The 11,450-nt window shown below is 49.2% G+C and overlaps 1 protein-coding gene and 1 non-coding gene across 2 annotated transcripts; both read left to right on the forward strand.

Moving 5' to 3' along the window:
- The first annotated feature begins 76 nt into the window (after positions 1-76).
- On the forward strand, positions 77-8,317 carry DHRS1 (dehydrogenase/reductase 1). The gene is made up of 9 exons (XM_020881004.2): positions 77-301; positions 695-869; positions 2,033-2,176; positions 2,319-2,398; positions 6,123-6,255; positions 6,570-6,716; positions 7,265-7,334; positions 7,669-7,749; positions 7,927-8,317. Exons 2-9 carry the CDS (start codon positions 720-722, stop codon positions 8,061-8,063), a joined length of 942 nt encoding a protein of 313 aa, XP_020736663.1. The 5' UTR covers positions 77-301; positions 695-719; the 3' UTR covers positions 8,064-8,317.
- A 3,029-nt stretch (positions 8,318-11,346) lies between these two features.
- On the forward strand, positions 11,347-11,450 carry LOC139035739 (U6 spliceosomal RNA). The gene has a single exon (XR_011488458.1). It is a non-coding gene; the product is annotated as a U6 spliceosomal RNA (small nuclear RNA).

The raw sequence follows: 11,450 nt of genomic DNA on the forward strand, positions 1-11,450 counted from the left end.
AAGGCGCAGCATTAGACGTCATAGCCTCGCGACTGCCTCTCTGGGGAAGGCGTGGCTGAGTCTCTGGATCGCCCCGCTCCGCTGGCGGGTCCTGGCCTCCGCCCCTTGTCCAGGCTCCTGAGTGTCACGGTCACGCGGAGTACTCTTTGACCCAATCCTCCGAGTCTCCTGCGGAAACCAGGCCAGACCGTCGTCCTCTTGACTCCTTGCCCTGCCCCTGCGACCAGAATTAAAACTCCTCGACTTCGAGAACTTCGTGAGCCAGACGGCGCGAGAACTCGAGGGGCAGCACAGGTGGCAGGTATGGAGTTCGAGCTCCCTCCACTTCGGGCTCAGGGTCCCTGGGCCTCGCGCCAACCCTCCACCCGGAAGCCGCACCTCTGAGCGAGGGGCCTGAACTCCATAGCTCAGGACTCTGCAAGACGTGCCGAGAGGGACTGCCCCGCCACAGTCCCACTCAGAGTCCCACTAAGTGGCCGGCCAGCACAGCCCCACGCAGCCCCCTTCTTCGCTTCTTGGTCTCCCAAAAAGGATAGCCAACCTTATCGGGGCCTGCGCTAGTTATCCCTCTCAGAAACCTCTCCCCATCAAAGGATCTCAACTTTGGCTCCCTTTCCTGCCACTATCAGGATCACCCCCCCTCCGACATAACGCAGTCTGTTGCTTCCCTCAGAGCAAGTCCTTGCTTCCACAGATTTAACCCCTTTGCTTGCTGAGTCATGCCTGCTCCCATGAAGGGCCAGGTGTGCGTGGTGACTGGTGCCTCCAGGGGTATTGGCAGGGGCATCGCTTTGCAGCTCTGCCAAGCAGGTGCCACAGTTTACATCACTGGCCGCCACCTGGACACGCTGCAGGCCACTGCTCAGGAGGTGAGTGCTTCCTCTGGAGTCCCAGGGGGCAGAAACCACCTGAGGGATATCTTTCCATTAGCTACTCCTCTTAATCCCTTACCGGAAACCAAAATATTCCTCAATAAGCATGAACATTTATTCTAAGTGGGATAAGTAAACCCCATAAGTAACTTCAGATCAGGGCGCATTTTGCCATTAAGTGAATTTTATGAAAAAAAAAAAAAAAACTTTATTTGAGAGCTTTAGGGATTTTGGAATTGCATTTCAGGAGTTGTGGACCTGTGCTCTTTCTCTTTCTTGTTAAGATTTTATTGAATTGTGTGTTTTCATTAGATTTTTCTACTGAATTTCAGTTAAATAAATTTTGGGGTGCCTTTGATTTTCTAGGCACTGGAGTTACCAAATTTAGTAAGACATAACTTCTGCTCTGAAGTCTAAGGCAGAAATGGATCATTTCAATGTAATGTGAATACAGGAAGTGATAAGAGATGAAAGTAATGAATATGAACATGATAAGTGATAAGTGTGTCCAGAATGTACTAGAAATGTAAGCGAGCAGTTAGGCAGGGAGGTCAGAGGGTGGGACCCAGAGCATGAATCTTCAGTATACGAGGATTGTTCTTGAACAAGTTATTCTTCTTTCTCAAGTTAGAGGAGGGGACACATTTGTAGAAGGTGAGGCAGAATAGGAAGTAGAGATAGTTCATGTCTGAGAGCTTTGTTTTTTCATTTACCAGGCAGCAGTGTTGGTGGAGTGAGGGTAAGAAGGCTGGGATGGAGTTGAGATTACAGATGAGTGGTGAAGGGTGGGAGCTAAGGGCACGAGAGATGGAAATGACCAAGAATGAGGAAAAAGAACTCCTTTCTCAAGAGAGCCTCCAAGCCTATTTGTCCCTCAGCCTCCACATGCAGAGTAATACAATACCTTGCACATGGTAGACCTCAGAACATGTCTGTAGATTTTAAACCTGGCATTCCCCATCCACCTTGCTCTGCAATGACAGTACCTAGCATGACTGAAACTCCTCAGACAGACACCAGAGGGCAGTATTGCCCACCATGTTGCCTCAGCTACTGCCTGAGTCCTAGGATTGCCTTAAGTCCCACGTTGGGGCTAACGGGAGCTGAGTTCTGTCTCAGGTTGTGGACTCGGAGCTCATATCCCTTCTGTCCCTCTCCAGGCGCAATCCCGGGGAGGCCGGTGTGTGCCCGTGGTGTGTGATTCCAGCCAGGAGAGTGAAGTGCGAAACCTGTTTGAACAGGTGGATCGAGAACAGCAAGGACGTCTGGATGTGCTGGTCAACAATGCCTATGCTGGGGTCCAGGTGCTTTTTGAACTTCGACCTCAGCTCCACACATCGGACCTCCCCCTCTGACCTCTGAGTCCTCATCCCCACTGGTTGTCCCTTCCATTATCCAGCCCCTTCTTGCCTCCAGAGCATTCATCACTCTCCCTGTACCTTCCAGCCGATCCTGAACAACTCTAAGAAGTCATTCTGGGAAAGCCCCGCCTCCATTTGGGATGACATCAACAACGTCGGACTTAGGTAGGTGCTTCCCTGGCCACCCACCTAAGGGCCTGGGCTCCCCTCAGTCACTCAGCCAAGCATGAACAAGTGTCCTCTCCTTTTCCTTCTGATCTCCTTGTCTCTTTCTTCTCCCATCTATCCTATTTGTCCACTGACCTCTGAAGAAGTTTCATCCAGGTGAATCTGGACCCAGGAATGTCAACTTCTGCCTTGTTTCTGTCAGTAGTTTTCATCTGAACTTGCCCTTGCCTGCTCTCCTGTCTCACTCTCTGCTTGTCCAAATGCAAGATCCGTGAGGAAGCCTCTTTCCCTCGGTAAAGCATGGACTATGTCCAAACATGGCTAGAGGAAAGAATTGTTTTGTTTTAGATCAGCAGAAGGTCAGTAAGGAAGATTGAGTGCCAGCCATCTTAGCCTTCCCCTCCTCACTCCAGGCCCATAGGCCTGGAGTTCCAGGTGTGAGTAGAGAGGGCAGGGGTTTCACATACATCTGGAAAAGGAATGAGATGAAACACAGCGTTTACAGTTCACCCAGCATGACTTACATCCTTCAGGTCTGTGTTTATTGTTGGGAAGAGGGTACCCTCTCAGAAACTATACTGCATGGATGTGATCAGCCACCTGTGGGAGTCACCCAGAGATTATATGCAAATCTATGTCTAAAGCATCTAAGGAAACCCTCGGCTACTAGTGGCAATCCCAGGGAAGCAGGATTACAATCCACTTGTCATTTCCAAAGTGGAATAAATGTTGTGAGGAGAGGGAGATGGTCAAGCAAGAGTCAAGAAAACCCAAAGAGCTAGAAATTGGCAACACCCATGTCATTAGCCCTCTAAAGAGAGGGGCCTTCCACACTCTTATCTCTTGCTGGTCAGGGTTTTGAGCCTGCAATGCAAAGGCCCAGACCCTGGTGCCTGAGCCCTGATGAATTCTCCAAACGAAGGTTACTCTGGGAGCCTGCTCTGGGACCCTGCCAGAAGCACACCAACACCTCCTCTCACCTCTCACACACATACTTATTATGTGCCTTTCCTCTGCATTGCCTGAAGCTGGCCTTCTTTGTGATACCATAACTCACTCTACTTGTTTTCATTTGGAGAGTCCTGTCTCCTGTGCAAAAGAAATGTTTTTCTGGTTATCAAGTATGTGTGTGTGATTTTTTTTAAATATACTGTGTAGACCAGTGTAATCATATTCCCCTAGTCACCACCCCTTTCTTTTGCCCGAGATATTGTTGTTGTTGTTTAGTCAGTAAGTCACGTCTGACTCTTTTGCGACTGCATGGACTATAGCCTGCCGGCCTCCTCTGTCCATGGGATTTCCCAGGCAAGAATACTGGAGTAGGTTGCCATTTCCTTCTCCAGGGGATCCTCCTGACCCAGGGATCGAACTGACATCTCCTGCTTTGGCAGGTGGATTCTTCACCTCTGAGCCACCACGGAAGCCCCTAAATATACTGGGTAGATTAGTATAATCTTATTCCATAATCACCACCCCTTTCTCTTTTGCCTGAAATGTAGCTACTGTTAATATCCTAGTATATATTCTACCATTCATTTAAATATTCCACTGGGAAGAGATACCATAATTTATTTATCTAACTGCTTATCTGTTGCAATAGTGGGAAAAAATTGGGCTAAAAAATATGTACCTCAGAGATTTTAGTAAACATTATCAAACTGTCCTCTAAAAAGACCCCACCAATTTATAATCTCAGGATGATGAAGGGGAATATCTGTTTCCCCACGTCCTCTATCATACTAGACAATATCAGGCCATGAGGTCAGGCAAGTTTGGCCATTCTGTTAAGCCAAAGATATCTGAAGGTATTTTTTTAATTCACATTTCTCTTTTATTTGTGAAGTTGAGCTTTTGTTTTTTACATTTATATTGGTTCTTTATTCTTTAGTGAGTTGTGTTACTAAATTATTCTTTTCATATCAATTTATAAGAGGCCTTTGTAGAATAGATTCCTTTAATGTGTATTTTATAAATATCTTTCCCAATTTATTACTCGTTACTTGCCTGCATGCTTTTCTCAGCTCTCTAAACATACTTAAATGTATATATACATGTATGTATCTGTATATATACATATATGCATATATACATATGTCTTAATGGCAATAAGTCATTTATATCTTGGTGTGGTACTGAGACAAGCTTCCCCTACCTCAGGCTTATTTATACATTGTCATACTTTCTTTTATTGCTTTTAGGCACTCATTTTTTTATACCCAAGTATTTTGGGAACGCATTTTAAAGCAATAAATGAGGTAGAGAACCCATCCCATCCATTAAATAACTGACCGTGCATGCATGCTAAATCACTTCATTCATCTCCAACTCTGAAGTGGACTGCAGCCAGCCAGGCTCCCCTGTCCTTGGGATTCTCTAGGCAAGAACACTGGAGTGGGTTGCCATGTCCTCCTCCAGGGGATCTTCCTGACCCAGGGATCAAACCCGCATCTCTTACGTCTCCCACATTGGCAGGCAGGTTCTGTGCCACTAGTGCCCCTCGAGAAGCCCGCATTATTTGTTGGCCAGATGTTTTTGTTGTCTCTCAGTTGTGTCTCCAAGGGTTGGAGACCACTGAGCGACTGAACAGCAACCAGCTCCCCCTGTTGGTTTGAAATGTTCCCTTACTACTTTGCTGAATTCTTCTTTACACTTGGATTAACTATTGAGTGTTTTGTTTCATTGACTTACTTAAGTATTATAATGCCAGTTCTGAATTCTTTTTTAAAAATATTTATTTACTTATTTGGCTGAGCCAGATTTTGGGTGTAGCAGGTGTGATCTTCGACCTTTGTTGCAGCATGTGGGATCTATGTGGGGTCTAGTTCCCTGACCAGAGATTGAACCCTGTACATTGGAAGCTCAGAGTCTTAGCCAGTGGACCACCAGGGAAGTCCTCTGCATTCTTTTAACTAGTATGTCATCATAAATTTTATGATGTAGGAGGGCAGGGTGAGGGCAGCATATCCTCCTCACCCACAAGATATTATTCTTCCTTTTTCAGAATTTTCCTGGCTATTTTCACACATTTATTCTCATTGACCTTTAGATTATTATCAATTTCCAGAAATCTTATTGAGATATAACTCAAGTTGACTGAATCTGTGGATTAATTTAAGCAGAACTCAAGTTTTACATGTTGGTTCTTCTAAACAGATTCTGTCTGTACTTGTTCTTTTTTTACATATTTAGGTAAGAAGTGGATTTATTTAGAGAGAAACACAGTCCACACATAAGAGTGTGGGCCACCTCAGAGGGAGAGAGCGGCCTGTACTTATTCTTTTATATTAAATAGAACTTTATAGTTTTTCCTTGTAGATCCTATGTGTTCATTATATTTTATCCCCCCGAGCTATTTTAGCTTTGTTGTTGCTGTCATGACAGAGCACTTTTCTTCTGTTACAGCCTTCTAAAGGTTGCCGTTTCTCCTCCTTCAGTGGTTAATTTTTCCTATGGGTTTCTTAGACTGTGGCCTCAAGCCCCTGGTTCACCAGGTTGGCGGCCCTGTTGGAGAAGGAAATGGCAACCCACTCAAGTATTCTCGCCTGGAGAACCCCATGGGCAGAGGAGCCTGGCAGGCTACAGTCCACGGGGTCGCTAGAGTCGGACACAACTTAGTGACTAAACCACCACCACCGCTGGCTCAGAAGCCACTAGGGGGCAGAAGAAGCTTCTCGAGACAGCCCTGAGTGGTTCATTTTTTCTTCTCTGCCCCACCTTCTAGAGGCCATTACTTGTGTTCAGTGTATGGGGCTCGGCTGATGGTGCCAGCTGGCCGGGGGCTCATCGTGATCATCTCCTCCATTGGGGGGCTGCAGTATCTCTTCAGTGTCCCCTATGGCGTGGGCAAAGCTGCGGTGAGGACACACTGGGGCAGGGGTTGGGGTGGAGAACAGTCCCAGTACCCGTAGCTCAGGAGAGATGGTTCCCGGTGGTCCAGGCGGTGAGGCTGACTGGCCCTCACCTCTTCCTCTGCCCCTGCATAGACAGCTCCTTAGCCTGGGCTCCTCTCAGCTGGCCGGCCAGTGCACTGGGGAAGGTGGATAGCTAAGACAGGGCTCCTGGGAAGGCCAGGGCTTTGGGGCATCCTCGGCAGAAGCAGGGAAGGCAGGAGAGGGAGGTGACACAACCAGGTGCCTTGACTCCCACCCGGCCTTCTGTCCCTCTGCAGTGCGACAGGATGGCTGCTGACTGTGCTCAGGAGCTGCGGCGCCACGGGGTCAGCTACGTGTCTCTGTGGCCAGGGGTGGTGCAGACAGAACTGCTGAAGAAGCACATAATGAAGGAGGAGGATGCTTCAGATCCCCTGATTAAGCAGGTGGGCCAGGGGAGGGCGAGGGTGGCAGGGAATGCAAGGAACCAGTCTTTTCCTCCCCGATGACAAGACAGTAACAGCAACAAAGAGTAAATACCAGGGCTCACTGTGGCAGGCGCAGGGCTGAGCACTGACGCACATTCTGTCCTTCACTCCGTGAGGGAGGCGGTAGCTCCATTTTACATATTGGGAAACTGAAACTCAGGGAGGTTAAGAAACTTGCTCAAAGTCACATATCCTGTAAGTGGAAAGACTATCCACCGCCAAAGCCCATAATCTTGACTCCACTCTGAACTAATTTAGAAGGCCAGATGCAGTTCGCATCCCCATATTCTTCCACTTAGGAAAGGCAGAAAGGCAGTGGGTACCAGTACCTGGGTACAGAGCTCACTGGATGTGGGAAGGAGTGATTCCCATACCTTCCCAGATGCTTAGCCCTGCAGGTTCAGTGACAAGGGCCTCCCTCTCCTGGAACAAAAGCTGAAAGCAGGAAAGGGACTTGGGCAGTGCTCTTGGAAATTAACCCTTCACTCTCTGCCCCTGTGTTTCAGTTCAAATTTCGTTTCTCATCCGCGGAGACCACAGAAATGAGTGGCAAATGTGTGGTGGCATTGGCAACAGGTGAAAAGGTTGGGGGCAGCTGGTAACAGGAAAGGGCATGGAGGATCTGCAGGGTGGTGGCCACTGGTCCTGAGTCCTGAGCCAGGAATATGCCCTTCTTTTCTATGGCTTCTGGACACCCAAAGGGTCCGATGCCCAGTTTGAGGTGTGGGAGCCTCAGGAATTGGATCCTGGGAACGGTGGCCAGGAGCCAGAGGCCCAGAAACCTTCTTAGGAACAGAAAGAAACAAATATGGGCTCTTTCGCCTGTCTTGGTGATGCCCTGTGCCTTTGGGCCCAAACCTTGTCACCCTGGGCCATTCACAGGCTGTCTCAGCTGTCTGTGTGCCCACAGATCCCAATATCCTGAGCCTGAGCGGGAAGGTGCTGCCATCCTGTGACCTGGCGCGGCGCTACGGCCTGCGAGATGTTGATGGTAAGAGCTCTGGCCCAGCGGCCAGCCTGAACCTTTCTTTCTTCTGTTTCCAGCTTACTTCTTCTCCCACTCTCTCCCTTCCTCCCTCACATTCTACTTGGTCTCTGCAGCCACGTGGGGGTGTCTGAGGAATGGGAAACAAGGATCTAATCCTCCTCCTTTTCCTGTGGTCCACAGGCCGCCCTGTCCAGGATTATTTGTCCTTGAGCTCCGCCCTCTCCCATGTCTCCAGCCTGGGCTGGCTGGCGTCCTACTTACCTGGGTTTCTCCGGGTGCCCAAGTGGGTCATGACCCTCTATGCTAGCAAGTTCTAACCCTGCTGGCCTCACACGACTCTGCTTCCCTTTGGGCTGAGTGGTTGGTCTGTCTCAGCTGGAACGCAGCCGCCTTCCCCGCTTGCCTGCAGCACACCCTTGATCTGAAGAGAAGTCTCTGCTCTGCCCTGGTTGAGCCCTGGGGGTCTTTATAGGTCCTTCTTCAGGCCTTCCTTACCCCTGCATTTTACTTTTTGCCTTAACACTGAAAAATGTTCTAGGGGCTAATAATAAAGCTCTCATTTCTCCTTCAACTCGTTTTTGAGCGCTTATCCTTTGTTCAGCAAGGTGGTAGGCACTTTAGAGAAAGACCTAACAATATGCAACGTGTTGAGGCTCTCAAGCAGCTGCGTCCACAGGACAAGGCCCCTTTCCTCCACACCTGCTCCTGCTCTTCCCTGTAGAGCTGCCCGTCCCATGCCCCAGCCAGGGAGTAGGGTACCTCCCCAGCCAGAAGCAGGCACACCCCTTTTTGTCACTGCTTTCCCGTGCCCTCATTCCGCCGTCTCTTCAGGGATGCCCACTGCCTTCTAGCTGGGCCTGATCCCAGGGTGAGGCCCAATCCATGGAGGGCAGAGTCCATGATGTTCAGGATTTCCTGGAATTGGGGAGGAGAATCCCCAGAGAGAGGCAGAGGACTAGCTGACAGCACTGACATGCTCTCATTCTCCCTCTTGGGATGATACCCCAGGAACTGTTTCCTGAAGAACTGATCACAAGAGCCTTTCAGGGCTGCCTTCCCTGCTTGGGGGTCTGTCCCAGCCTGAGGCACGGCAACAGGGGGTGTTGAGGCCACCTTCCCGCCAGCAGCTCCACGGTCATCAAGGTAATGGGAGAGCTACTATAAATCAGAGTGGCAGAGGCCATTTCTCATCTTCAGAAAAGGCAGGGGGAGAGCCAAGGCTTCCCACAGCTGCCCACAGGGCCTGCAGAAGCTGCGATCCTCCCGTGGCTTTCTGGAAACAGCCCCCGGTTATTGCTCCAGTGACTGCTGGGGTGGCTCTCTGACCCATGAGAGCTGATATCTGCATCTCCTCCAATCCTGCAGCCAGCGACTTCACAGTGGTTGCTTGAGTTCAGCCATGGTGAAAATATACATGCTACGGGAATCAACAACTGCTGTCAATCAGGGTTTTTTGTTTTTTTTTAAAAAAAGAGCCAGCCAGCTTACAAGCATGTGACTGGAACTGCATACCTAAACTCCACCATTTGCCGAGGCACCCCATTTAAATCACAGCGATCAGATTTCCTCACCACCCTCTCACCCCCTTCCACTCACCACCTTAATTCCCCTGAGATTGGTCAGGGGCAGCAGCAATTGCCTATATGCTTTAAGAAGGCCAAGGACCTTAGGATCTCCTCCAGCCTTCCACAGCCATCTTTAAAAGCCATTGTTGGGACAGATCCTTTCATGAGGGCCTTGTCCCCTAAAGGCCACAAGGCATGATGGGAAGAACATGGGCTTCAAAGGTGTACAAATCTGCATACAAATCCTGACTCCACCCCTTTGAAAATTAAGGGAAATAACACATATGGGCCAAGCAATACAGAGCCAGTAAAGTTGTCAGTTCTTTCTCTTGACAAATATGCAAGAGTATGCTTTGCAGCAGGCACCTTTCTTGGCTTTGGGAGAGCAGAGAACCAGACAGAGTAGGCTCCAGCCCACAGAGGACTTTTATTCAGCCCTGGAAGACCTTAGAAGTCAGCTAGACCTTCCACTTACCATAGGAAGTGAGTGAACTGGGGCTCCAAGAGTCCACACCATGCAGGGTGCAGCCTCGGTCCTGGTGTCTCAAGAAGCCGGAGGGAGCAGTTTTCTTCAAAAGACGCCACACTGCTTCCCTCCAACAAGACATAATTAATCTTAGAAATGTAAACAGTATAGTAGAGGTCTGAGAGAATGAAACATGGACAGTGAGTGTTGATTGGCAGTAGAAGAGTGTCAAGATATGAGAAACCCAATAGCAGGGAGTCCTAGGATGTGTTGGGAGTCAGTATTCATTCAGAAACATTTCTTTGACACCTGCATCCTGCCCAGCACCATGCTAGAGAAAGACTAGTTCAGTTTGGTGAGATGGGTGCTACAATAAGTTACAGAGTACAGAGTGCAGGAGGAAGCAGCTGGCTCCATTAGGGAATTGAAGGGAGTGATATTGATCAGAGATTTAAAGAATGGGGGTGGAGTATTTTCCTAACTAGGGGAGAAGAAAAGGTATTGAAACACAGAATGTTGCAGGACAGCTAGAAGTTGCTATGACGTAAGTGTAGATGTGATATGGGATAAGTTTTCAGAGAAAGGAGATGAATACAGATCAGTGATTAAGATTTAAATTGTGGGTGGTAGGTTTCCACATGAGGGATTCATCTTAGACACTGAGTGACTATTAAGGCAGAATACCCAGGAGAGGTAGGTGGTTGGAGAGAAGACAGCTGGAGCTCCAGTTCAGCTGTGGAGGTGACTTCCCTCGGAGCCCAGCGGGACAGCCTTAGAGTGTACGGCCTCAGGGTAGCTCTGCTGGGGCGAGGAGCTGGGCTTTCACTCCCCACCACCAGTACCACTGAGCAGTCACCAGCCACAGCGTGGCCCAGGTGGGGCTGGGCGGGGTAAACCAGGTCCAGGAGATCAAGGGCAGCCCTCCAAGAAGAGCTGCAGGTGTCAACCCTGAAAGCACATTGAAGGGGACGTTGGGTACAAAAATAGAAAGGAGTATCCAGGCAGAGCTGGGCAGAGCACTAACACTGTTGGCTACAAGAAGATGTAAGTGGGAGAGGAGTGTGCACAATTTGTATTTGAGGAAGCTGACTGGGGCTCAGGGGTGGGGAAGATGGACCAGGGGAAAACAGGCAGGCATCAGAAGAGCTGCGTGGAGGCTGACCAGTGTCCCAGGATGTGATGGCAATGGGGGTATGGGCTCAGGAGAGATTGCAGGAGGCAGAGTCGACAGACGGGGCCTGTCAGAAGAGAGGGGGCTGATGCAGGACTTCTATAGTGTTACCACAAGCACGGGGGTCGTGAAAGTAACAACAGGCACAGAGAAAGAAAGTGTGCTGGAGCTATGAAGGAGACACCAGCCTGCCGGAGGTCAGCCCTGGTGGGACACAGGGGCTGCTGAGATGGAGCCCCCACCCCTACCAGAGCAAATCTAGGGACTTGGCCAGTCCCCAGGAGATGCTTAATCCCCTAAAGGAGCCCAGGGCAGGATGGAAAAGAGACTTTTGATTAGCATTTTAAAATGTACACTTATAAAACACAACATTCACATAAGTCAGAATCCAAAAGGTAGTGCTCGCTTTGGCAGCACATATACTAAAATTGGAATGATACAGAGATTAGCATGGCCCCTGTGCAAGGATGACACGCAAATTCATGAAGTGTTCCATATTTTT

The sequence above is a fragment of the Odocoileus virginianus genome, chromosome 6, assembly GCF_023699985.2.
Source record: "Odocoileus virginianus isolate 20LAN1187 ecotype Illinois chromosome 6, Ovbor_1.2, whole genome shotgun sequence".
Classification (NCBI taxonomy): domain Eukaryota; kingdom Metazoa; phylum Chordata; class Mammalia; order Artiodactyla; family Cervidae; genus Odocoileus; species Odocoileus virginianus.

Bases quoted from the DNA above. Each gene is read 5' to 3' on its own strand.
- DHRS1 (XM_020881004.2), top strand. From the start codon at position 720: ATGCCTGCTCCCATGAAGGGCCAGGTGTGCGTGGTGACTGGTGCCTCC. The intron at 2,177-2,318 runs GTGCTTTTTGAA...TGTACCTTCCAG, and splicing joins ATGCCTATGCTGGGGTCCAG to CCGATCCTGAACAACTCTAA. The intron at 7,750-7,926 runs GTAAGAGCTCTG...TGTGGTCCACAG, and splicing joins CGGCCTGCGAGATGTTGATG to GCCGCCCTGTCCAGGATTAT.